The sequence below is a fragment of the Pseudorca crassidens genome, chromosome 17 (genome assembly GCF_039906515.1).
Source record: "Pseudorca crassidens isolate mPseCra1 chromosome 17, mPseCra1.hap1, whole genome shotgun sequence".
Lineage (NCBI taxonomy): Eukaryota > Metazoa > Chordata > Mammalia > Artiodactyla > Delphinidae > Pseudorca > Pseudorca crassidens.
The window spans coordinates 77,028,987-77,056,252 of NC_090312.1; the positions used below are offsets into that span (position 1 = coordinate 77,028,987).

Below are 27,266 nucleotides of genomic sequence, written 5' to 3' on the forward strand. Positions count from 1 at the left end.
GAGACAACTTCCCACTTTTTCATGGCATGGCGCATACAAAAAAAAGTTTTAAAAATATCATGCTGGGGTACATACAGGCAAGGGTGACCCAAGTACTGAGGAGAATTCAAATCTTGGCATAGTTGTAATCCATTGGCCTGATGTAGAAACTGATTTGGGAGATGGGTGTTTGGGAAACGGGAGAGAATAAAATCTAGGGTGAATCCCAGGGTTTTGGTTTAAGCCACTGGCTTGATGGAAGTGCTTATGAGATTTAGAACACTGGAGAGGAGGTGGGAAAGATGATGGGTCCAGTCTTGTATAAGTTGAGTTTGGGGTGTCCTTAAGTCACTCACATGGGGTATTGAGTAGACAGGTATGTGAGCTTGAAGGAGAGAAAAAATTAAGCTATCTAGAAAAGGTGGTAGCTAAAATAAACTAGGGAAAGGCCATAGGACCAAGGCTTCTGGAATTTCCATGTTTAAAAGTCAACTGGAGGAGGGTGAGCTAGGAAAGGAGATTGGGAACTAGAATTCCACAAAGGTCGAAGATGATTCTCGAGTAATGAAAGTCAAGGGAAGAGAATGTTTAAGAAGGAGGGAGAATTCTTCTGAGAGGACAAATTAGATGAGGACTGAAAATTTTCGATTCGCTTTAGTGACGTGGATGTCATTGGTGTGACATTGGCGCCGCTATACTGGAGGCCCGGGCAGAAGCCAGATTGCAGCCTCCAGGTTCTAAGGGGTGAATAGGGGGTTGGAGAGCGAAAGCAGTGACATGATGGCCCTACTGAGAATTTCACCTGTGACAGGGAGGTGGAAGGGCAGGGGCTATAGCTGTGGGGCTGAGGGAAGATGCCGTAAAGGCAGAGAGCTGATGGAATAGGACAGGGAAAAGATAGAGTATAAGGTGGCTGAGGAGGGAAGGGGCACGGAGGACCTAGGAGGGAAGCAGAGAATGAATGCACGCGAATTTCGGCTTGTAATGCTTGGTAGAGCACAGCCATTGCAGACAGCTTCCGGCTGATGGCTCTGTCTTCTCTGTGAGGTAAGAGCTATGGCATTTTCTTTTTTTTTTTGAGTTTGCAAAGATAGACTACTTTAGAGGCAGATAAGTTTGACGTAGTCATTGTGGAATAGCTGTGTTTGTCCGGGGAGCCAATGATGGCAGATTGTTACAGTGAAAAGGGTAGAGCAGCAGGGAGCTTAGTGAGGCTGGGAGTGATTTAAATAACGAATTATGGGCTCTTAAGGTGGATTTAGAAAGATGTGAAGGCAGGAGGGGAATGAAGAGGGGTGGGAAAAAAGGAGAAGCAAGAGACCTACAGGACCTAAGAAGAAATCGTTGAGTAAACAAGCTGGAACAACGGGAGAGTCGTGATCAGAGTGGTTGCTTACATATTCAATAGAACCTAAACCTTTGCCTGTAGAGGTAGTGTTCCTTCTACCTGGGAACAGCGGAGCTGGTGTGTTTGAGGAGATTTCACCCAATGTCTGCTGAGTTGCCTTTTGTTACTTCTGTGATACTGGCTGTTTAATATTGGGTTTAGAATGGTAAGACATGCTCATGTTTGCTTTGGAGACTATATATAGATGAGAGGGTTTTAGTTTTTGTTTTAAAGAACTGTATTTTCGCTATCTCATGGTATCCTGCAGTCCTCATGATGCACCCGAACAAGCAGAGCTTTCTTAGCAGGATCTGTTAGGACGGTTGTGCTAGGAGAGCTGCAGAGATATTTCAGCAAGAACGAAGATGTGATTAGGAGGGTGAGTTAGGTTGGGTTTGTGGTAAGGTCCATGGTGAGAATGTAAGGACTAGTGTGGATATAGAACGGAAGGGAACAAGGTCACTGGATGGATAAAGAAATGACGGAAAGAGAACCTGACATGCTGGCCACACAGCTGGACATGAAATCCCATGGTTATGGCTGGAATTGAGGTGAAGAAGGTTTCACTGAGAGGAGAGGTCACCGCACACGGGTGATGACAGTGATGGGGCAGGTGGAGGGTAGTATAATTGGACAGCATGGACCTTGGGGGAACAGGGTTCTGTTGTTTTTTTCTTTTTTAGGTGGTAAGGAATGATGGTCTGGAACTTGGTAAAAGCAAGAGCTCCTTTCCCCTGCTCCAGACCCTGAGAATTAGGGATGGCTAGTGCAGGCAGTAGTGCAGTGATTCTCTTTCTGTGTGGTCCCTAGACCAGCAGCATCAGATTACCCGGGAGCTTATTGGAAATACACATTCTCAGGCCCCTCTGCAGACCTACAGAATCAAAATCTCTGGGGGTGGACTCAGCATCTGTTTTGACCAGTCCTCCAGGTGACTCTAAAGTTTGAGCAGCACTTTTGATTGGGTGCTTGGGGGAGTGGAGGGAGTCATCACTGTCACCTCATGAGAACTCTGATGGGTTTTCACCTGGTCAGTTTGGGAGGCAGGGAGAGCGCTGGACTCCGTGGACATAGATCTTGACTCTTGTGGTCTCCAGTTGTGTCAGGTTGAGAGTAGTAGAGCACATTGCAGAAGTTTGGTCTTTGCTTGGACCTTAGGAGTTTGCTATTAGTTTCAGCAGCTACTACAAGGAATAGTTAATACTACTGTAGTTCTCTTTGCTAGGGTTTTAAAAATATGATTGCAATATGCAAATTTTAGTTAAAAGCCTTTATAAACATTTCCCATCATAAAAATGAATTGTTATTATAAGAAATAGTTACTTGTAAATCAGGATTTCTTTTTCCTTAAGCACTGTGATGGATTAAATGTTATTTCAGAGAGATTCATTCATCCTAATCACCCTATCCAGAATAACAGGTATGCCATTATTGCAAAATTGAGGAGGGAAGAGATTTGATTGAAATAACTGTAAAATTGTTGCAAAAATCAAAGGAGTAGGTTAACTCTAGGATGTGTGAATATGTGTGATAAAGATTTGTGGAGGAGTAGTAATTGCAGCTGTGTGGAAGGTGCCTCAGTGGTGAGGCATACCCGTACTTAGTAGCTGTAATTCTTGTCTCAGTTCAGTGTTTGGCCCCAGACCCAGAATGTAGGGTGCAGCTGGCCTTGTACAGGCCCATAAAGGGAAAGAGGAAACCCTAGCAGCCCCTGCAGTCTTGGTGGCAGGCTAGGATCATGAAAAGAGCTGTGAATTGGAGATGAGGAGACTTATGCACGAGTCCAGATGGATTCAATCAAAATGTGTTGCGTGCATGACTTCAGCAAATATTTGCACACCCCATTTGTGCCAAGACACTTTTTTTTTTTCGCGGTACGCGGGCCTCTCACTGTTGTGGCCTCTCGCGTTGCGGAGCACAGGCTCCGGACGCGCAGGCTCAGCGGCCATGGCTCACGGGCCCAGCCGCTCCGCGGCATGTGGGATCTTCCCGCACCGGGGCACGAACCCGTGTCCCCTGCATCGGCAGGCGGACTCTCAACCACTGCGCCACCAGGGAAGTCCCCAAGACACTTTTTATAGGCAACGAAGTCGAGGCCCAGAAGTTTGATGACTTCCTTAAAATCAAAGGTAATGAAGCAGCTGGAATTGAATTCAGGTCTCCTAAGTCTGAAGCCGGCTACCCGCCGTGTAAGTGTGGTGGCTTGGTTTCCAGTGCTCTCAAGAAGGGCCTCTTGTCACTTTCCCTCTCCCTCTGAAAACAACAAAAGAAGCTTCTGAAATATTTGTCTAGTAAACTTGTGTGCTGGTCGGTCATCTATCTTAAACCCCTGTCAACAGATGATTCATTACTCAACCTTGTAGCAGGCACCGACTTCAGTGGGACAGATCCTTGAGGAAAGGAATGGCTCTTGGTCAGAACACCTAAGACCCTGGTCAGTTTTGATTAGTTGTCCCAGTTGCCCTGTTCACTCTGTCCCAGCTCTGAGCCATCAGATACTGGTATCTTAGGTTGCTGACTCCTTTTCAGAACATTTAACTGTTTCATTTGCATGTGAAGCATTGTTTGACTGAAAAAATGAAGACTCACAAAGAACTTTGAAAGGTTGCTGCCTCACTCTGGAGACAATTTGTGCTAGATTGATTTAGTGGAACTGATCAGAGCTCTGATGAATTCTGTGAGCTGCCAATCTTAAATCAGTAAATAAATTGGGCTGGTTTTATTTCCCCAGAGAGAATATTTGGAGAGGGGACTGGAGGGAAGATGAAGAAAATCAGAATACGGTTGTACAATGGCTTTCCAGTTCCCTGAGATAGTGTTTCCTAGGTGATACTCTTACTGATGAAGAGTTCCTTCTTTCCCTGTCTCCTCACTCCATGCTTCCTTCACAGCTCTCTCTCTCTCTCCTTCTCTAGGGAAACATTTTTGTTTTTTGGGGGCCATGCCACTCGGCTTGCGGGATCTTAGTTCCCTGACCAGGCATCAAACCCGGGCCCCCGCACCAAGTCCTAACCACGGAATTCCCTAGGGAAAAAGTTTTTGATTGTTGCTTTAGTTTTGCTGTTGAGGGAATTAGTCTTGGGATGGTAATGCCTGTGAATCAGAATTCTAGAGCATTAATCCATTTCTTACCATTTAGGGTTCTGTTTCATTCAAACAAACTATGTAATGGACTTTTCATATAGGCATTGGATTAGATTCCGAAGGGTCAATTTAAGCCGTTGCAGGGCTGGGGCCCACATTTTATAGCAAGACTTGTTTCAGTTTTGAATGATTTGGTACTTGCTAAAACCATTCAAGACTGAATCCCAAAACACCCAAACTGGCAGTGCATTTGTTCCTTTTTTTTTTTCAGCATGCCTGATATTTTTTAGGGTTTGGAATTGGCGGATAGGACCAACCCAGAAAGGAATCCCAGCAGTCGGACTGTTAGCAGAGAGAGTATTTCAGCCTGAGTGATTAGCAGTATTTGGCCATGAGGAAAAGGCCTCTAAAAATAACTGGTGAGCAGAGTTTGCAGTCAGGTCCAATTTCAGTTCTAGAGGCCTTGCCCAAGGAGCTGTTGGCCATCCACAGCTCTAGTAACGAAGGGCCTGTGGTGTGCCTGATACCTGCTCATAGGGCTTTGGTTTTTTTTCTTCCATATATATTATTAATGGATTGAAGAAATCAAAATGGCAGAAGGTAAAGGTATATTTTTATTGTTTGGGTTAAAAGTGACTTGGGATCTAGCCGACGATTTTTAGCTTGGTTTTCAGTTGTGTGCTGTTCAAATATTTTTGGCTAAGTGCTTTGACTGCATCTTCTACGTTTTCTATTTTGAACTTCTGGAGACCTCGATGTTTCAAAATAGTTTAATTTTTCATGGACTAATCTGTCTGTAATATGAATATTAAGTTTTAGTGTCTTAACTTAGAATATCTTTTATTGTATCGTACTACCAGAGACCACATTTTACAAACTTCAGAAAAATAAACATGTTGTCTGTCTTGGTCTTAGACATTAATTACAGTGAACGTAAAGAATTGTGTGCATTCAGATCTCATGTAAAATTATAGGAAATTTAAGGGCTTTATACGTCCCTTCTTGTATTAACGAGCACACTTAGTTGGCTCAAGCAGAGACTTACCATATGTGGAAATGGACCTAATTTTTGTGAAGCAGGCAATAAATGCAAAGAAAAGACATTGGGACTTTTTTTTTTGTTTTTCAAATCAAATCATTAACCTTCAAGTGTTCTTTAATGATGTGTTGGTTTACATTTTTGTATGTGTTTGTTTTTGCTTTTCTTTGTAAGTTAAGATTGTCTTTTCATTTAATTGAAGGCAAGCTATATTGGCTCATTATATTGAAAATGTATTTAAGAAAAATAAAATAGACATATTCAAGACTGCTTCCAGCTCTCAGCTGCCCGAGCAGCGGCTGGAAGGATTCTATTATTAGTATAGAGAGTATGAGTATCTCTGCTTTGAACACTGTTTTAAATAAATGGTTAGAATGGCTTCCTTGACTTTTCTGATAAAGTGGCCCATGGAGCCGTGAAGAAGAATAGGAGATATCTAGCGGACTTTCAGTTCTCTTAGAAGGCGTTTCTCCTCTTCTTCATGGATTGCTTAACGTACATAGTGAGGCAAAGTCAGCTGTTACTTCTGACCCACTTTTAACAGTTCATGGCTCCTAAAGGGGGACATTTTGTAATGTAGAAAAATAACCAGTTTGATGAATTGCTTTTATGTTAACTTTAAATGAGTAGAATTTGTGTATAAATATGAAATCACCAGCATAATGCTTACCAAATCTCATCAATGGTTATTTGTAATTCACTTAGTTGTACTTCCAGTTAAGTAACTGACTTGTGCTCAGATGCTGGGGGTGCATCTTCTATTTTCCCTTTTCTAACCAAATAAATAAAATTTCCGATTGTCCCTAGCCCAGGCTTCATTTTGGGGAGACTAATTCCGTTGATAACCATGGTAATTTTCTGTGTTCGGTAGTATGTGAGAGCGTTTTCTGATTTGATGGGTCAATGTGGAAAAAAAATGAATCACATAGTTCTTGCCATATTCTTAACCCTCATTAAAAAAAAATCTTTTTTATTAATCCCTGGGACTATATAGGTTGACTGTGGAGCCAGAAATGAAATGAAAATTCTTAGATTTATTCTGATTTTAGAAAAGAGGGACAACTACTAGATGTTCTTCCAGAATATGTTTGGAACACAGTACTGGTTTCAGGTGTGCTTGGGGAGTTTTAAACTCTCTCGAAGGGTTTATCTTACTCTGCTTTTTTCAGTTTAGTTGGACAGAAACTGATCTGCCCTTTGGGACTAGGTACACCATATTTACAAAGTGACATACCAAGAGTGTGCTATTTAGTGTCAATTAAAAAGTTTCCCCTAGAAAAGATGTCTCAAGAAAGACTCCTTTCTATAATTTACTGTTTTGTTCCTTTATGGAATTGGTAAATATTAACAGTAAAAAGATTAATACTACTGGAGTAACACCTCATGTATTTGACATTATAAAGGGTTGGATAAAATAATGCTAATTATTTCATGTTCTAGCTAAATAACATTTACTCTTTTTTTTTGACGTTTACTTTTTAAGCGATAAATCCATTTAATAAAAAAATATTTTGAATGAAAATCTTTCCAGAATTTATTGTACATTTCTTGCATTCTTAAACAGTTTTAAAACAATAGTGTAATGACAGAATGAATATGATATCATGATTACCTTGTACTAAAGATTACTTTAATAGTTAAGGACTGTAAGTTTAATAGTTAAGGACTAGTCAGGGTTGCCAGTGAGCATCAATCGTAAATGGCCTCCTGCCACTCTTCAGGTTCTTGTGTCTACTCGTGCTGTATTCAGACATTTTATAGGCCTGCCCTCCATCAGCACTTGTTGCTTTAACTCCTTTGGGGGAGGCTGTCTCTAAGGTCTCTTCTTTAGTTTTGTGCAGTGAGTTAGGAAACTTGATTGAAGTTGTTAGCATCATGTCTAAAATAAATGGGAATAGATTCTAGGTAAAGGTGTATTCTTTACTGTCTTTGGTTTTCTCTCTCTTTACCCTCCTAATCCCTTCTCTCTGTTTTGGTATATGCATTTATATAATTTTTTTTAAAACTCATTTCCACTTTTTACTTGTATTTGGTGTTGCAGGTCAATAACTTAGACGAGTATTACGAATCAACTTGGATAAATGATACTTTCCTTTTGAGAATCTCAGGAATTTTCCCCCTCTGTTTCTGTTTTAAGAAAGAGAGAGAAATGGAGAAAGAATTGGACTTGGAATTCAAATGATTATTTTGTTTTACTAGCTATTTCTTTATAAGCTTATTTCAAATAGCATCGTCTGAGGTGTACTTTTATTGAGGTACACATTTTGAAAACTTAATTATTGAGTAAAAAACTGAGTCATGTCTGGCACATATGTGCTGAATAAATACATTAAATGAATGAATAAAATGTTGAACTATATTTATTTGGCCTTATTATTTTCTAGTTAATCAGGAACAGTACAAGAGACTGGTAATCAGTTACAAAATGTCCAAGAGGAGATAAGACAAGAACCCAGATTTCCTGCCATTTTAGCACTTATTTTAAATAAAAAGTTTAAGTTTGATTCTTAGGTAATAAGTAGCCAAGGGAGGAACATCCTTAGTCACTATTATAGTTCCATATTTAGAAGGCATTATTCTTTTTTTTTTTTTTTTTGCGGTACGCGGGCCTCTCACTCCTGTGGCCTCTCCCGTTGCGGAGCACAGGCTCCGGACGCGCAGGCTCAGCGGCCATGGCTCACGGGCCCAGCCGCTCCGCGGCACGTGGGATCTTCCCGGACCGGGGCACGAACCCACGTACCCTGCATACAGTCTTAAACAATGTCTTCATGTTTGTAGAAGTTCAGTAAATTAAACATACAACACTGTTACTGAATCTGTGGTGCTCCCCTTCCCACAGAAGCTATTTCTTTTCTTTTTAAAAATTATAGTGGTGCTTTATTTTATATTGTTCTTCGTATAACTTCTATCCTTAAGACACATAAAATTTTGGAAATCATCATTTTCCCTCACCAGCACTGCAGACAGTTTTCACCCAGTCTCCACTCCGGTGACTATGTTCAGATAATAAAACAGTGGAGCCTATTTTAAGTGGATTTAATAAGTAACATTGTGATCTGTGCCCAGCAGGTATTTTTTTAAATGTGTAAGTTATGTTTTTATATAGCCAGCTTTTAGGAGACTTTTAATAGATCATGTGAGGAAAAAGAAAAAGAAAAGAAACAAATCAGGTGGCCGGATCTTATTTGGTAAAGCATACTTTTGTAAGTTCACCATGTGATTATTCATAAATCTGGCCCTTATTGATGGGTCTGTTAATATTTAAAGAACACTAGAAAAGGAAATTGACTTTTTCTTTAAGAAGGAATTTTGTTTTATTTTAGTTCACCAATTTATATACTTAAATATAGGTATATAAGTAAATATGTGTATGTTTGAGTGTGTATATCCACAAACATAACGTACACACTCTAAGACTGATTCAGTTTTTATGACCCCTTTTGAAAAGTTGATCTAGTGGTTGGTTTAAAAAACATGTATATCTTTTTAACAAGAAGAATTGATAGTATGTTCTTGATTTAAGCCACTGGAAAATTACTACCAGTATTCCCTAATTAGAACTGGATTTAGGAATCAGGAAGCAGGTTTTAGATGAGAGCTAGTGAGGTATCTGAAATCATGTAATTTGGCCCATTCATATGGAGCAAGGAATTCAGGACCATAGAAGTCAGGGCTTATTCCTGGCTCGACCCACCTTATACTGGTGGCTTTGGGTGAACCATTTCATCATTTTTCTATAAAACAGAGATGATTATTCCCGTCTTTACCCCCAGTGTTGTAGTGGACACTTGGAAATATTTGGGGGTGTTTTTGTTTGTCATAATTGCTGGGAGCTACTTACCTGTGGGACCAGAGGAAACCAGAAATGCCAGCTGCCCTGCAGTTTGAGGAACAGTTGCACAGGATGAAGAATTTCCTGTTTAAACCCAGAAACACCCTCTTGAGAAACACTGACAGGACCCTTGTGAGAATCGCATGCACGTAGAGGAGGTAATGTGCTCCACCAGCGGAAGATAGCATCCTACTTTCCTACTTGCTTGATAAATTTTTCCTTTTCCCAAAGGGCATGTTGAGATATGACATATTCTTCTAATTTATTTATTAATATTTAATATTTATCATATTCCTTTTTAAGAGAAATTTGAGTTTTATGGTCCTTTTAAGGACAGTGTTGACCATTTTCTCTTAATATTACTTGGCTGTCATTATTTTTGTTTATTTTTGGCCGTACGAGTATTTCCAGAAGAGTATAAAGTATATTAAACATATCAAATGTGATATATGACACTTCTGGTGGACAGCACTTTACAAAACTGTATCCTACGTCGAGACCAATTATGAAAACCTTTCCCTTTTTCCCTGGGTCCCAATGGATCTTGTGGAGGTGGACTGAATTGCACTGTTTGGCTTCTCTTCTTCCCTGACCTCTGTTTCCTATAAATAGTTTCCTTCCTTTATCTCTGTGTCTCTGGCTAAGAATATGAAGCGTTTTGCGGGGAGCTTCTTCTATGGCAGTTACAGTTTTCAAGATTCTACAGAAACTAAATGCGACAGGAAAAATAAAGGCTTTGGCTACATTTATGATCTCTTTAAGTTGTTGATATGCTCTGAACTTTGAAGGAGGTTATATTTAGGTCGTTTAGATAAAGAACTTGGAAGGAATACACATATCAATTTTTATTTTAAAAAAATCGCTAGCCCATTAGTAGTTTATTTCTCTCGTTACTTAGAAGTTAGGGTCATACATATGTGGTATTGAGGCTAAGCATAGTCTTTTCCATTTTTAAAATCTTTATTTTGTGTAACATGATTTAAGAATTTAAGTGAAAACTATTGATAGTTTTGAAGTGATTTACCACTGGAAGTACTCACAAATTCCTGGAGAAATATTTCAGTGAAAAGAGGTTCAATAAAGTGTTTTCTTCTTATATAATGACATTGTCCGTGTGTTTTATTTTTTTAACAGAGACAAAGCATGGAGGACACAAGAATGGGAGGAAAGGAGGACTTTCTGGAAGTTCGTTTTTCACGTGGTTTATGGTCATTGCATTGCTCGGAGTCTGGACATCGGTAGCTGTGGTCTGGTTTGATCTTGTTGATTACGAGGAAGTGCTGGGTAAGGATTTTCATATTGTTTCTTATTGGTACTGTCAATTCTGTAGCCTCTCAGTGGTTCTCAGTAGGGAAGGAACAAAAGGGGATGTTATCAGGGTTACCTTGCTGTGGTACTTTCAACTTCTTTGAACATGATCTGTCATAGAAAAAAATAGGCTTTATATTGTCTATATATCACACCAAAAAGTTTTAACAGTACGTACTCTCGCGACATGCAGTACTCTATAATTTCTATTCTATTTTGTTGTATTATGAATTTTTAAAATACTGGTCAGGAGCCACTGAATTTATTTAGGGACCCATGAATGGATCATAAACACAATTTGCAAGACCCTGCCTTAAAGAGAGCATTTCCAAGCACACGCCTCTGTGTCCTTGTTGGAACTGTTGTGTGTGGATGTGAGTGTGTGTGTGCGTGCATGTGCATGTGTAGGTGTGGCCTGTAGGATGTTCTGAGGAAGTTGCTGTGTTATTTCTGATAGTTGTCTTCCTTTCCTCTCCATTTCCTTTTCTCTCCCCATAATCACTGCAGTTTTTCACGGTTTTTTACGTTAATGATTCTTTATAATTTTTGGAGTCATACTTTTTTTTTTGTTTCACCTGACCAAGTCTCTTTTTGTAATTGAGATAAAATTCAATATTGTAAATATGTAAAAACGTACAGTTCACTGTTTTTTTTGTTTTGTTTTTTGTTTTTTAACATATAATTTTGTGCTGTCATCATTATTAATTTCAGAATATTTCCATCCCCCTCTCCTTCTTGTCTCCTGGCAAGCACTAATACACTTGGTGTATTTGCCTATTCCGGACATTTCACATAAATGGAATCATACAATACATGGCCCTTCGTGTCTGTTGTTTTGCACTTAGTGTGATGTTTTCAGGGTTTGGTATTTACTCCATTTTATGGATGAATTATGTTCCATCGTGTGGATTCACCACATTTTGCTCATCCATTCATCATGGATGGACATAGGGATTATTTCCACTTTCGGGCTGTTGTGAGTAAATGGCCTTCCTTTCTAATAATCCAGTGAAAGATGTGGACCTTTTCACTGAAAAAAATGCATACCTTTCTCCGTATGTACAGTCTCACAGGGAAAATCCCCTCCCTTCCATAGACCGTTCTGCACTTTTGCTTTACTTATTAGTTTATAGCCAGCCATCTTTCCGGGGGGAAAGGCAAAGAATAACAAAACACACATGTAATCTGCCTTTTGTTAAAGCTTTTTACTTTTATTATTGTACTTCGAGGAAAGTGCCTCCGAGTAGATTGGTAAGAGTGATAGAGGAAGAATTTTAGTTTGGAGATGAACTTCTGAGTAGGTCTGTGCTTTTGTTAACTTATGTTGATGATGTTGCGAAGCAAAGTCTATCAGACAAAAGAAGAGATTTAGAAGATGTGTACATGTAAGCTCAAGTAACAATTTTCGTGTTTTTGTATGCATGCAGCCAAAGCAAAGGACTTCCGTTATAACTTATCAGAGGTACTTCAAGGTAGGCTATTGGAGATGCCTTTTAAGTCTACTTGTGTTAGTCTCTAAAACCTCATCCTTGGGCTACTATTTTAGTTATCACCTGCATCAGAGAATGTAAGTGGTAGGACCAATTTTCCCTCTTAAATTTGTGAGAAAGTATAGTATTTTCTGTCTTTTTATTGTTATTTGAACTCTGTGCTATACGTAGCCTCAACTGCAGACCAGCGCTTTTCACTTATATTTTCTTAGCTATAGAAATGATAACTTCCTTATGTCTACATTATCATTGTTATTGTCACTTTCAACGTGTATGTGCTTTGCCATTCAGACTTCTACATAGCAGGTTAACAATATTTTCCTAAGTGGAACAGGGCTCTGGGAGGGTCTAGGTTGGTCATAGCAACTCTACTCCCAAAGATCTTCCTGCTGTTGTGCAATGTTTTAACTTCTTTTTTTTTTTTTTTTAACATCTTTATTGGAGTTAACTTAGTTTTTATTTTAAAATGGTGGCAGTAAGGAGGGAAAGTGGCGGGGGATGGTGGTGGTGGGATGAACTGGGAGATCGGAATTGACATATATACACTAACATGTATAAAATAGATAACTAATAAGAACCTGCTGTATAAAAAAATAAATAAAATTCTAAAATTCAAAAAAAATAAGTAAAAATAAAAGCATTGCTTAAACAAACAAAAATGGTGGCAGTGCTGCCAACTGGTGTTTTAGTACTGATGCTGTATTTGTAAATGTGGTTTCAATATTGCTATTTAAAATATTGTTGTTTAAAATGTTAAATTAATAAGTCTCTTCACAGCCGTTGTCCAATGATGAATTATAAACTGTGTTGATTTTAGGATGTTTTTAGGGAACTGAATGTATTTGACTTATATTTGAAATGCTGAATAGTGCTCTGAGATGATAAAGTTAAAATACACAGTTACTGTTCTTGAAGGAGGAAGTCTGCTAGTATTGTCTTCTCAGCTTGTCTGTTCTAAGCCTTATTTTTTTTCTTAGTAGTAGGTGGCCAGTGCTAATTACATTTTTAAGTAGGATAAGTGTAAGTTTTCCTTTGTAGTTTCAAAAAGCCAGTTTTACATACTTTATTTCCAGAAGTCTGTTTTTAAAGGTTGATTCATGATGCTTCTGTCATAAATCATTATTATGAAACGTAAAATTAATCATCCTCTTATTTTTAGTCCTTATACTCGATGTTATATATGGTCTTTATTTGAGGCTCAGTGGGTGTTCTTTTGTTTTGAGTATTAATGGTGTGAGGAACTTCTATACTTTAGAAACATTAAATTTCATGTAACTGTTAGAAATGGATCTGTATTATTCCTTATGTATGTTGAAAATTTTACCTAAAATATTTTTAGCAGTAAAGTTAAAAAAAACTACTCTGAAATGATTAAATCTCAAGGTATTGTTAAGCCCTTAAAGAAAATATTATCTGAGTTATATTTCTTAGATTTGTTAGGTGAATATTTCCTCAATCTCTAAGTGAACTGCCTTCATTTTTAAGTGAGATTATCATTAGCACGGCTTTTAAGGATGAAAGGAGCAAAGAGTTGCATTGATTGGTTGCATTAATGGCCGATATGCAGGACTGTAAGAAATAGTAACACCTTATTAAATTTGTTTTTCCTTTTGTTCCCATATCCGTCTTTCCTTCCCCTCTTATAGGAAAACTGGGAATCTATGATGCTGATGGTGATGGAGATTTTGATGTAGATGATGCCAAAGTTTTATTAGGCAAGTACACATTTTTTTTTTTTAATTAGTGGTGCTAAAATGTTGGAAGCAAAATAATATCAGGTTGGCCAAATGAACCTTTTGGCCAACCCAATATTTTAGCTTTAGTAATGTTTGTGTCAGTCATTTCCATTTTATGAAAGATATTTTCCCACTTAAATCATTTATTTCATTCTTGTTGGGATGTTGAATGGCTTAATTATTTTTCTATAAACTCTCACATTTCAATTTACTGTTACAAATGGATAAGTGTATAGCTCCTGCACAGATATAAGTAATATGATTTCATATGTGTTTTTAGATTTAAAGCACTTTATATTCTGAACATAACATTTGCACATGTAGATAATGTCCTAGTCTGCTTTCACATATGGTAATGGTGACCATTCTTTAGCATCATTTGACATAATTCAATGTCCATTTGAAAATGTAAATTTCTGAAGGCTTACATAAATTCATTCTGAAATAAAATAGTGGTAGTAAACATCTTATAATGTCCTATGACTATTTGAAAGGTAACATTAAAATATAAACTAGTAGTCTTTGGCCAGGTTTCTTGATTTTTTTTAAGTCTTGGACCCTTCTCTTTTATCACCAGAATTACCCGTCTTTATCATTGAGTTTTTTTATAATAGATAAAGATGTGATATTCCTTCATTTAATTTTAAAATAGTCTCATACTAGAAAGGATGGTGCTAATTTTAGTATGCAAATTTTATATAATCTGGCCTGGTGAGATATTATTTCTGCTTGTTAAACAGCATCCTTTCCTTTGTTGTAGTATGTAGTGTAATATGCATTAAAACATTTCATACTAAAGTCTTTAGAAAAATAACAAATATGGCAAGGTTTACATACTAAGCTTAATAGAATAATGGCACAGATTCTTCCTAGACACACAATTTTGTGTATATTTTATGGATATGAAAAAAATGGGAGATACATCTGTATTGAAGGGTAATAAAACATCTTAATTTTGACATTGTTTTCTTGTTACTGCTCAGTGAGAACTATATTTGCTACTTAACAGTGAAAGCTTCCTATACCCATGGAATTTCTTTTCCTGTCTTAACCGTAGTAGAATTTTCTATACAATTTTGACATTATATATCTAAATTTGGGTTTCTATAAATATGGTAAATTCTCAGAAGACTATAATCCTAGGCCTTTGTAAGAAAGAAGATTACATAGACCTTATTTCAGAATGATGCTAATTTGCATGCCTATAAGTGGTTTGTTACTTCATTTTGTTACTTTTCTTTAAATGACAGATTCTGAATAGCAAAGCTTTTTATTTAAAAATAACTTCATGTGAGCCGTTGCCTCATTTTTAGAAATAATATTACTTATCTACTGTATTTGTTGATTTTTTTAAGGGGGCAGGTGCTTAAAATCAGCTATCTTGGTCTGTCAGGAAATGTCAACTATTAAAAATTAAAACATGTTATTTCTTCTACAGCACACATTGATTTCTATTGCAAACTTACATTAATCACTTGATTTTTAGTATTTTAGATTTCAAAAATGTATTCCCCTTAATATTTTTAAGCAACTGTTAAGAGTTTAATTAATTATAATTTAGAACATTACCATTTGTGGGTAGCCACATATGTGGTATGGGCAAATGGTAACTTGTTCCTTTTGCAAGAATCATATACTTGGAGACAGAACTCAGTTGGTGAATCTGAGTGTTCATTTGGTCATTTGACTATTAAATGCGCAAAGGCTAAGATAAACTATTTTACTGTATGTACAAATTCGCAGTTGGCTTGTGGCTTTGGTAAAGATGAAAGAAACTAATGTAAGCTCTTTGTCCTCTGACCTTATTCTGTAGTGTTTGAATTCTCTGCATGAAATACAACCTTGATGGGAATTGAATTTTATGACTAAGGTTCTTTTCTACTTTGTGAGGTTATTGTAGCCTAGTTGTGCCTCTATTACTGGTGGATGGTTGCAAGAACCAGGTGAAATTCTGGCCTTGCTGGGCTCTGTATGTTCAGGGAGAGATTACGGGGGAGCAGATTCAGTGAGTGTGTACCCTAAAAGGAGCCAGATCTCTGGGGTACGTTCTCATTGGAGAAGCAGTTCAAGGTTAAGGGCCTTGAATTAAGGCAGAGGGAATCCCTGGGGAGGGATGAAAGTAGAAAGTCAGAGATTGGGTGAGAGCTTGGCATGGCAGGTGTGGTAATAGTTATGCTGAACTTCCATAGGTTTGGATTTCTCTCATTAGTATTTCTTTCTGGAGTCTTAAATTTGCATATATCTAAATTTGATCAATTTGAGGAAATGTACACGTTCATGTTTACATTTCCTTTACATTTCAAAGTTTGCTTTTCTTATGAACTATAAAGAGAATGAAATATGGGAGTAAATCAAGATCAATAGGCATCATTAAGTTTATTACTTCTGGCCACGGCCCTTACAGTATACTTTGAAAATATTCTAAGCCTGGTCTTGTTTTACATTCCTTCCTACTTTTGTGGCCCAATTATCTAAACTAAAATGTCTTTGATTTTGGTTTGGATGATCGAAAGCTACATTGTCTCATAATGTATTCTTTGAAAACTTGTTTCCCAAATAAATCCATAGGAAAGAGGACTAAATTCTGAGTAGCATTTTCTTAGAGTAACACCACCTGTGGATTCCATAGTTATCCTTTTCCACCTAGCTGCCACCAGCTATGGCCAGAGAACAAAAGGGAAGGCAGTCCCTGGAGCCTTGACAAGCATTTGTGGACTTGACAGATGCCTGAGTGAGCAGTAGGGAAGGGAGGGCTGGATCTTGCCCAAAGGCAGGCACATGTTGCTCTTTGGTTCAGGCCTTTTCTTAGAGGATAAGGAATTATAAACCCAGAACATATTTTCTTTTTCTCTTTGGACTAGTACTTTTGTCTTAAGAACCACAGAAACGTTGCATAGTTGGGGAATCAGTTTTGCCCAGATACTTTTGCATATTCGTTGCATACTTCATCCTGTCATGCTGAAGGGTGGTAAAGTTTTGTATTTTATATTCAATACTTGGAAGTACTTGTATCGGAAAATGGAGAAAAAGAAAAATGTTTATTCTAAGTATACAGCCGTAGAGTGTTTGGACAAGGAGAAGAAATAGTGTTATTCCCACAGGGGCTTGGGGGGGAATACAGATCTCTGTTCACAGCACTTGTCAACTGTTCAGTTCAGTGAAGAAACATGCTGGGTTGGTCAAAAAATAATTTAAATACCGACTGAAGTTTGTGGGGTTTCCCCCCCCCTCCAATGCATGAAGAATGGCGCAATGTAGTTCTTCTATGGACTAATGTGGGGAAAATTCACTATCATCTTTAACATTAAACTAGTTGTCTTATTATTATCCCTTACCTGCCAATCTTGATTGCTGGTAGTTATGCTGTGTGGACAAATTCTGTGTTGTCAAAGCCAGAAATACCAGATTAGGTGGTTATAATCCGAACAGCTCTAAAATCGTAGATGTGCATATTTCTCACAGCCTGTCTTTTTTTTTTTTTCTCCTCAAAATTATGGAACTTACTGTATAGAACTTGACAGTTCTACTGGTGGACTTTGATACCTACTGGACCCAAGAGACCAGTCTTACCCAAAGCCAGTTCTTCACAGGAAAAAAACAAATGATAAAAACGATATATACACTGCTTTCTTTCCATATGGGGGTCTGGGATCTTTGCAGTAGAAGCTAATTCCGTGAGCTGATAGGGAGAGAACTCTGGAATGTTCCTGTTGCAGGTGACTGGCCTTGATCACATCTCATATTGGTAGGCTGAGCGAATTGTTATTAATAGCTGACTCTTATTATTGGTCAGAATGACAGGACCACAAGTCAGTAACCAGAGCATTGTAGAGCTAACAGTTTCTAGTTTTAAAATTTAAGTTGTTTATCTGGTATAATTTGAGCACGTTGGTGCCCATCTGTGGAGGCTGAACAGTTACCCTGCTAGTCATATCAATTCCAGAGTTTCCTAAACTAACTGCAGCTCCTAAAGGGAAGAGTTTGAGGAAATGAACATTTCTGTTTTCAGTGAATATTTATTGATATATGTAAGTGTTTGTATAATCAACTCTCGATAACATCTGGGTGCTACATGGGCAAATGTGGGGCTTGTCGGAAGTGTCTTTTTATCCTCATACGACTTTCACTCACTTTTCCCGTTGAAGTTGGTCAGTCTGTTTTGGCTGATACAATCTTGTGGTTTTTTTGGCTCTCAATTCTCTGATGAGAGAAAGGCAAACCCGGTTAGGGGCTGGTAGGAAGGGTGAGGATTGGTCAAATTGCTTTTCCTTTAGTCCATATGATTGAGAGTTGATTGTAAGGTGTGCATCTTAACCGATTTCTTTATTTTCCAAAATACCTTTTCTGTAAACTTCCTTGACCATGATGCACATCCTTTTTGAGATCACTCTTCCTCAACTTCTTTTTTCCACCTAACTGCTCTCCTTATTTTCTCTTTCTCTCTTCCTTTATTCTTATGTAGGCCTGACCAAAGATGGCAGTAATGAAAATATTGATTCTCTTGAGGAAGTCCTTAATATTTTAGCAGAGGAAAGTTCAGATTGGTTTTATGGTTTCCTCTCATTTCTCTATGATATAATGACTCCTTTTGAAATGCTAGAAGAAGAAGAAGAAGAAAGCGAGACCACAGATGGCGTTGATGGTACGTCACAGAATGAAGGGGTTCAGGGAAAGACTTGCGTCATCTTGGATTTACATAACCAGTAACTTTGATGCAGGGACTGAAGTCACTGGCTTGTGAACCCCCGAAGCAAAATCTCCTTTTTCTTTCTTTCCTTTGCTCATCCAGGGCTTAACATGCAGTGGGGCAGCTGCGATCGGACAATACAAGGCAACTGTGTCATCTTTTCCCCAGTACAGCGCCTAGCTGGTCCCTTGCTTGGCTTTCCCACTTGAGGAAAGCGGTACCCCCTCATTCTCCTACTGGTCCACAAAGTGCATTGAGAATGATGTTCTTGGTAGTATAATTGGTTTCTGTATCGTTTTGTTTCAACTCATGTACTCGCTGAACTAAATTCAGAAACTTAATAGCACATTGTTTTGTGATTAACCCTTGCTGCTTGTCCTTCTAACACGCTATTCATTAAGATGATTATAGTGGAATTAATTATAAAAATATTTCTAGCATGATACATAAATTCAGTGCTTCTCTGTTGTTCTTTAACATGACTGATGTGTAAAACGATGGTCCTTTAAAAGGCTGATTTTTTTCTTTAATTGTAATTTGTTTAGGTTGATTTGTCAGACAGGTTAATACAAATTTCAGTGTAAAATTCTGTATTAATGGTGCTTTTAAAATAATTTGAAAATAACCTCATATTTTTGCCTTAGGGTAGTTCAGTTACTGTATTCAGATAGTAGTGTGTCTGAATCTTTCTGTCTGTGAAAGCAAAATTTATTTTAAATTTCATTTCCAAATAGACATCCAGAGAAAGTAATTTGTATTTTTTTAAAGGAGGCATATTACACAGGAAGGAAAATGTCAGTATGTTATCTTAAATAATGTTGTACATATTAAAATTATTCATCCTAAATAACGGTCTTTTTCCATTTTTTCCTGTATTACCTTATTAATTGACCATCAACGTTGGCTTAGGTATATATGGTATATTAGGTATATATGGTTTTTATATTTGTAAATTAAATTTATTAAAGTGGTAATTCTTTTTAGGAGAATCAATTTTTGCTGTTAGAAAACCTTAAAAACACCTTTGAATCAATTCATGTAAAATGAATTGCAAAAACAATGATAGCAAAAACAATTGTATTAGACAAATGTAACATGCATTTCTTAAAATGAGATTTCATTCATTTCGCACCTCAAACAGAGCTCTTGTAGCTTAAGAGTGATAAGATCCAAGACCTTTGATTTCTTTTACCCTTTTTGGGAGTGGTGTTTCATGTTTTTACATCTCATTGAGCCTCTGTGAAACTTAGCCTAGCTTTGGTTCTTTATAGAGCTTAAAATTGGAAAATATTTGCATTTTTTAACATTTTATTTAACTATGATAATTTCTGCTTTTCAAATATTTATTCTTATTTTTTCCCATTTAATCAAGTTGCTTTCAGAAAGTAGATTATTCACCCATTTTTTCGGAAGGGAATATGACAAATTTAGTTTCTTTTTTAGAGCTCGCTCTTGCAGGCTTATCAAAATGAGAGCCTGAAAGTAAAAGTCTCGAATCAGAGCCCTGGAAGCACATCAACTTCCCCCTTGACTCAGCATTTACGTGTGTCGGGAAAACTGTCCAATTTGCTAATCTTAGTTTAAAAAAGCATTATTCAGTAGCTACTTTTGGAAATAGATACACGTGTTGTACATTGGACAGTGATCTCCTAACGCTTAAATAACTATTATAACCCTAGTTGGTCTTTTCCTGATTATTCAGGGACTGTGTTTCATTCTGTTAATGTTTCTGACAGTCCAAAGCTTCTGATTTTGGAATATTAATATTTTGGAACAAATGAGTATGATTTAATAATGTTCTTTCTGAAAGCTTATGCAGTCTTTGCCTGTATTTATCATGTCTTGCACTTTGAATTTGAGTACTGTGACATATCAGAGCTCATTAGGTTTAAATTCAAAAGCAGTCTGAGGTCTCACTCAGAGAAATTCTCTTAGACAAACGTCTGAGATTTGTTTTTTAAGGCAGTCTTGTTTCTTCATGCTTCATTGTTACTAACCCTAGAAGATGTTTGATCAGTTTATGAGAAGTAAATAATTAAATTTGTGTATTAAAAATGTTTGGAATCATTAATTTCTCATCAGGCTCTGCTTTTTTGTCATGCTACTAATGCACATTTTATGTACAGAAATTAATTATGCTGTATTCTTGTAAGTGAAAAATAAGGATGTGAGATTATAATTTGCCATTTCTTTGGTATCCCTTCTGATCAGCCCTTTTGAAAAGCCTCTGATGAAGGTAAAATCCAGGTAGCTGGTGAACCCCTGACTTCTGTGACTGCCTTCAACTTGTGCCTAAGGCTTGCTTTGGTGAGAAAATAAAGTTATTTGCAAAACTGGTATGGAGTACTTTGAAGCTGAACAAAGTTGCTTTGCTTACATTTTGTTTATTATGTATGTTACAATTCTTAATCTTCTGAGGCTTTATTGTGTAATTTTCTGTTCGATCATAGAAATATTTTCCTAGCTTGTGTCTTTTAAGCTTAGAAACTTAGTTAAAAATGTAATCTGTACGTTTGAATGTTTATTTATGGTGAATTTTACATTGTACTGTATTTACTCTGCATTTCCACTTTGGAACAACCAAAGGCACTTTGAGGAATGTGCTCTGAGTTCAGATGCCCTTGTCTCCTCCGAGCTGCCCTTCCTCAGAGGAAAGTGCCGTTTGTCCAACTGAAAAGGCGCTGGGTTCTCTGGAATTTGGTACCAAAACAAGGAAGTGGCACTCAGGGGACTTGTTTTCTGCACTTTAGTTTCTTTCAGCTCTTATTTCCCCTGGGATGTGAGGGGTGACGTGTAAGTCAGTTGGAGAGGTGTCTTCTGGGTGCTGATCTTATTAAATCCCTGAGGCCCAGCTGCCGGCTCACTGCGTCATGCAGATGCCTTGGACTTAACGTGCTGGGTGATATCCTGCTTTTTCACCGTTTTCACTTGATTCTTTATTCTAGAAATTACCTCCCTGTCTTATAGAGCTGTATCCAGGCGTGTAAGAAAAACTGTTTTCTCTGCTTGAATTCTGGTTTGTTTTCATTTACAGTTAGCTAGACGGGGCAAAATGTTTCCTCGTGTGGCCTGATGTTTATAACTTTGGAGTATTAGTAAAGGCAGATAGAAGCATAGACAGTTATGAACTTGAACACCTGGAGTTATACCTTTGGGGGCTTGATACTCAGCAACCCTTTCGAAATCAGATTCTGGTCTATAAAACAAGTAAAACGTTTTCCGTGTTTTGAGCTGTGGAAATGTCTTTGATCACCATGCATATTTGGAGCACTTTTATAAAATCCAGTGACGCAGACTTTATTATCACAAGTCGATAGATGGAACACTGTGCTGAATTCTCTGCCTGTTATTTGTTGCCATAACTCTGTAATACACAGGAGTAGATATTAACTAAATTGTGAACTGTCTGAAGTTGGGAGTCAGGTTAGGCTGCGTTTGAATCCCTCTTCAAAGCTGAGCCCAATATAGGGTATTTATTAAATATTTGCTGGGGTTAGTCCCGGTGAGTGAGAACGTCAGGAGTTACCTATTGCATAATAAAACGCTGATTATTTTTTTAAACAGCTTAAATAAGTGAAAAAAATTATTGGATGTATTTTGTTTTCCAAGAGAAATGACACTTTGAAGTTCAGACAATAAACTGACCTGTGCTAGCTGAGGTCTTTGCATGATCTCTCTGCTGTCTCATTCGTAGTTGTGTCTGGATTTTATCTTTATTCAAGCTCTCAGTCTCTGGATGTAATCCCTTCTTAAACTTTTAGTCTTTCAGTCCTCTGATGTTCTGATCTTCCCTCATCCCAGAGGGTTGGAAGGTTTGTAGCTTCCTTTTTTCAAAAACGTCTGTGATAATATTGTTACGCCATCTATTTAAAAATAAAAAGGAAAATGGTGTAGCGTCTTGACTTGCGTTTTGCCAAGACTAGACTTATGTTCTAGAGCAAGTCTGCCTAGCTTGCAGAATCTTCTTTTAGGCGTTCAGGGCCTCATGTCTAGTCAATGTTGAAATAAATTATGATGCTTCGTACAGGGCAGCAGGCAGCTTCGAAACTGAGGCTCAGAGTGACTCATTGGTCTCACCAGGGATGGTGGGAGTGACTAGGATGACCTAAGTATGACATGATACTCAGCTGACCAATTCTGTGACCGACTTCCTGAAAGCCTGCAGCAGCTATAGTACTTGGATTTCTGTAATGGAGCCAGTCTCCTAAAATTGTGGTGAAACCGCAGGTCCAACCGTGATGCAGCGTTTTAATTACACACAGAACATTTCACTTTGAAAATGTGTGTGGGATAGTGGCCCTGAGGCAGTTGCCAAAATAATGTCAATTACCTTAGGCAGCACCCTCAGGCTCTAAGGAGGTATATAAGACCTGCTTTTTCCAAATTTCTGTATAAGGATTACCAAATAGTCAACTTAGCTATTAACAGTAATCACCTTAAAACCATCAGAATAAACGCACAGGGCAAAAAAGAAGTAAACAACATGGTGATTACTTTTTTTTTTTTTTTTTTGCCATTCTCTTTGACCGTAGCCACATCCTAATGGCTTGGGTTCCATTATCATTTCTCTACTCTGCACAGCATTTCTTTACTCTGAGAAGTGTTTTGAATGGTTCTTTCCTCTCTCATTGGTCATTTTTTTAGCAGCTGACCTTTGCCCTGTGTCTGCACCTCCTGCTTCTGGCCTCCTCCTTTCTCTCCCGCTGACTCAGTTTCTCTACCCTTAGACATGCCTTTGTTTCCTAGCCCTTAAAACATAGGAATGCAGATCAAATTCTTCAAACTCTTATTCCTTTTCTGCCCACTGAGAATCTTGGGAAACCCCATAGATGATCAGTTTTCTTCTAAGGAGGGAAGAGAGGCGGTGATGAGCAGCCCTGGGGTTTTGCTCACCCTTCTTTCTACCTGTTTTCTCATTGTAACATGACCGCCTCTTATACTCCTTGTAAAACTCTATATGGGACATTTACTAATAAACAGAATTCAGTAGTGTCCTCATCCTAACCCTTTGTTCATTCCTTCCTTTCTACAACCGCTACTTTGACTTTTAGAATCCTGCATTTTCTATTCATTCATTCATTCATTCATTCCCTGCGTTTTCTTGACTCTCCCCTCTTTTTTTGTTACTTACAGGCTCCTGTATTACCTTCTGTTTTCCAAGTGCTGTGCTTTCTTTCATGTTTATACTCTTTCCTTCAGAGACTGAATATGATGATTGTTGTTTAAATTATTAGTTCAGTCTTTGTCATGTCAAAAATATTGATAAATGATTGAATATATTCTTTAAGTTCAGAAAAGACAGCTTAGGTTGATACTTTGGCATTTTATATAGTACAGTGGCACATTGTTAATTTGTATCACTTTAGGGATTTATACCCAAACTGGAAAAGTTTTAAATCAAGTACTTATTATATTTTCATGTTTCTGATCAGCTAATCTGATGTTGATCTAATATGTTGGCTTATTTATGTTAACTTTAGCCTTTTCATCAATATAGCTCTTTTGACTATATCATAATAATGGAGGGGTAGGGGGATAGTCTGATTCCCACCATTCTGCTTTTTAAGGGAAAATCCAGGCCTCCCCAGTCAAGAACATGCAGGAATCAGGAGGGGACATTAGCACCATTAAAAGTGTATTTTAATGCGTTACGCTAATTTCTCTTGCACATTGGATAATACCCATCAGGAGGGGACATTAGCACCATTAAAATTGTATTTTGATGCGTTACGCTAATTTCTTTTGCACATTGGATAATACCCATGTATTTAAAAGTTGTCATTGCAAGAATAAGTTTGACATTTTACCTAAATAAACTTTCTTGGGGAGTGGTCCAAGATAGCGTTCGGTATTACACGGTGGTATGCTGTTTTTGCTAGAGTTTAAGAAAGAACTGGGCTTTGTCTGTGAAAATAGTTGTTAGACACACACACTGGTTTTGGTTATGTATGCATGTCAAGTAACTGGATAGATACAGACAGCCACATGGAACAGTTAATTCACGTTTCTGTTTTTAATGTAGTCATTGGTAAGGTACGCTAACACTTTTTTTCCAGAATGACAATGATGATATCTCAACCAAAATAAGTTGCCATTCTCAAATGAACTGTCTCATATGATGGAAACAACTTGCCATGAACAGAGACAGGGGAGGAGATTTAGGAGTGGAGGGTGATTCAAACAACAGAACAGGAGTAAAAAAATCTCATACTGGCAGTGGGAGTGTGATTATGGTTTTGAGAAACATACCGAGGGGGTTCCACAGTTTCCAGCAGGAATATGTGTGAAAGGGCTGAGGGGCTTTCTTGGGACACTTCAGACCTTAGTTGTAGGGTGACAGGTTGTACATGGTGCTGCCTCCACAGGGGATGAGCAGAAATCACCCTACCTCCTACCCTGGTGTCCCCAGGAAATGGATTGGCAACCTGGAATGCCACTTTGGGAAGTTTGCTGATACGTGAGTGTAAAATAACATTTATGTGACCAGGAGATAGAATTGGGAACATCAGTTGGTTGGCATGCTAAGTACAGGCTGGCTGGAAAAAGTGTACGGCGAGGTATGTGGTACTGATATTTGTTAGAAGGTTAAAAATAAACACATCAGAACTTTCATTTGCCTAGAGAAGAAATAGAAAGCCTTTGCAGAGTTTTTAGATGAAGAGTAAAAAAGTTAGTATATACCTCCATAATGGTATAATTCTTATTTACGTAATTTTTTATAAAGAAAGTTTGAAACTATGGGAGAAAAGCCATGATTAATTCAAACAGTAAAGAGTAAAATTCTATCAAAATATGCTATCCTTTTTTTGAGTGGCAGTGATAATTGAGTAGGGAAATAAGGTCCCCAGGTCCTTTCACCCCTGGTGCTTGTAATTGACCATCTGTGTCCAAGCAGAAGTCCACTGACATCCAGGTACCACTGAGAGGGAAATGCCATTTCCTGTGGTAATTAGACATTTCTAAAGCCATCAATTCTTTCAGACCTAAGGCAGGTTGTGAAGTTGATTAAATCAATGATGTTTTTAAAATGCATTTTTCGGTTATAGGTAGTGAAAGTAAGGTTCTAAAATGACGTATGAATGATAGATATTTGTATGTTGCAGGAGTGTATTTTTTTAATGGTGAATTTATGTAAATTTGTTTAATAGTTGCATCAATTTAAACTATTTTTTAGATACTTATTTTTTAATTACCTTAATATTTTCTGTTTGTAACATATTTTCATCTTGTAAACACCAACAGAAGGACCTGGTGGGGTAGCCAAGAGAAAAACCAAGGCTAAAGGTATTTTCTCTTTTTCAAATTAGCCTTGAGTGAATCAAGTTTAATGCTTGAAAATGCATGACAGTTTATAGATAATGTTTTGTAGATGCAGCTACTAATGCTAAACATTATTGCTTTTTGGTTTGGGTGCACCTTTGGTTGTAAGTAGTTTTATCAAGGTTTCATTAAAGAGTTTTCTGCCTCGGGCCTATAATTTTAAGTAATTTCCTTTTTCAGATTATCAAAACCTCGGAACAGTCTTTAAACTACACATTAAATTTACAGTATATACATCCTATCTACCTTCTAAAACTTTTCTTTAGTCTAAATTTTTGAGGTACTGTCGGAAATAAAGATGAGTTCATCAATGATTGATTTCCTTTTTCCAAAAGCTCTGATGATGCTGTCTTAGAGCACAATAAAAGCTAGTGGGACCACACTTGTAGTTTTCAGTAAAATGAAAACTTAGATTTCATTATGCCGGTATAGAATTTGCTGTGTTTGATATTTTGACTCATTAAAAATTATTACACCTGTCAACCATTCTGTATAGGCTAACAGCTTATTATTGCAGCCTTATTTTATATTCCTTCGGTTTTTCTCGTTTACTGTAAAGATTTCTGTACTTTAGGGAGAGGGGCATGGGGAAAGTGCATGCTTTTCTTCATAAACTTGTAATACTCTTTTGTGTTCAAGTGCTTGGCACATTGTATGTAGTTGGATTTTGGTGGAACATTAACAGGTGAGACTTTTACTATGTGATTTACAGGGTTTTGTGATTTGTATTTTAACTTTAAGATTAGGAACTTTTAATGTTTTAACTTTGATATCCCGCCTGAATAATTCCCGGGAAGAAAACCAGAATTTTTACCATTTTATTCTTATGTAAGTAATTATGAAATAAATGGCCAATAAAGTATAATTTGACTCCTTGATCTAGAGAGGCAAATTCAACATTAAAGATTTAATATTTTAAAAACTGTGTGCAAAGTAACACGTGCCAGCATTGCACCAGCCTTCTGCTCTTGCAGTGTTACTTATCTATGTTACTCTGAACGGCGTTGGAAAAGAATGAGGACTTTGAGGATGGTTGATGATTTATGAATTCTATTCTGTATTTTTACAAGGTTTTAATAAAATTGTCAGGAAGAATCGAATAACATTTTGTACTCTGAGTTTTACATGATTCTGATGGGCAGAAACATCTTCCACGTTTTATTATATTAAAGAAATCTTTCTCTTTTTTGTTTCTGCTTAAATGCTACATTATACAGTAAACACCTTGCTTCTCGTATGATTTCTTAATGAGGAATCAAGGAGGTGAAATTCAAAGCTTTTGCTAGCAGCACTGTTCAACTTTATGTAAAGCAGGTTGAAAGCAGCACCTCACGTGAGATTTGGAATCACCTGTATATTCCGTTTAATTGTTCTCTCTTCTGTGAGCATGGACAGCATAGATGT

At 37.5% G+C, this 27,266-nt stretch overlaps 1 protein-coding gene across 12 annotated transcripts in view; it reads left to right on the plus strand.

Moving 5' to 3' along the window:
• ASPH (aspartate beta-hydroxylase) overlaps positions 1-27,266 on the plus strand; it is a 217,937-nt gene that overhangs the window by 23,752 nt on the left and 166,919 nt on the right. For 3 of the 12 annotated variants that reach the window (XM_067712240.1, XM_067712242.1, XM_067712238.1), the window contains exons 2-6: positions 10,456-10,605; positions 12,057-12,101; positions 13,766-13,834; positions 18,318-18,497; positions 25,785-25,826. In XM_067712240.1, the coding sequence (XP_067568341.1) occupies positions 10,456-10,605; positions 12,057-12,101; positions 13,766-13,834; positions 18,318-18,497; positions 25,785-25,826 (486 nt within the window). Of the gene's footprint in view, positions 1-4,903; positions 5,051-10,455; positions 10,606-12,056; positions 12,102-13,765; positions 13,835-18,317; positions 18,498-25,784; positions 25,827-27,266 lie in introns of those variants that run through there. The other 9 variants (XM_067712248.1, XM_067712243.1, XM_067712247.1 and 6 more) reach the window with 6 other exon arrangements.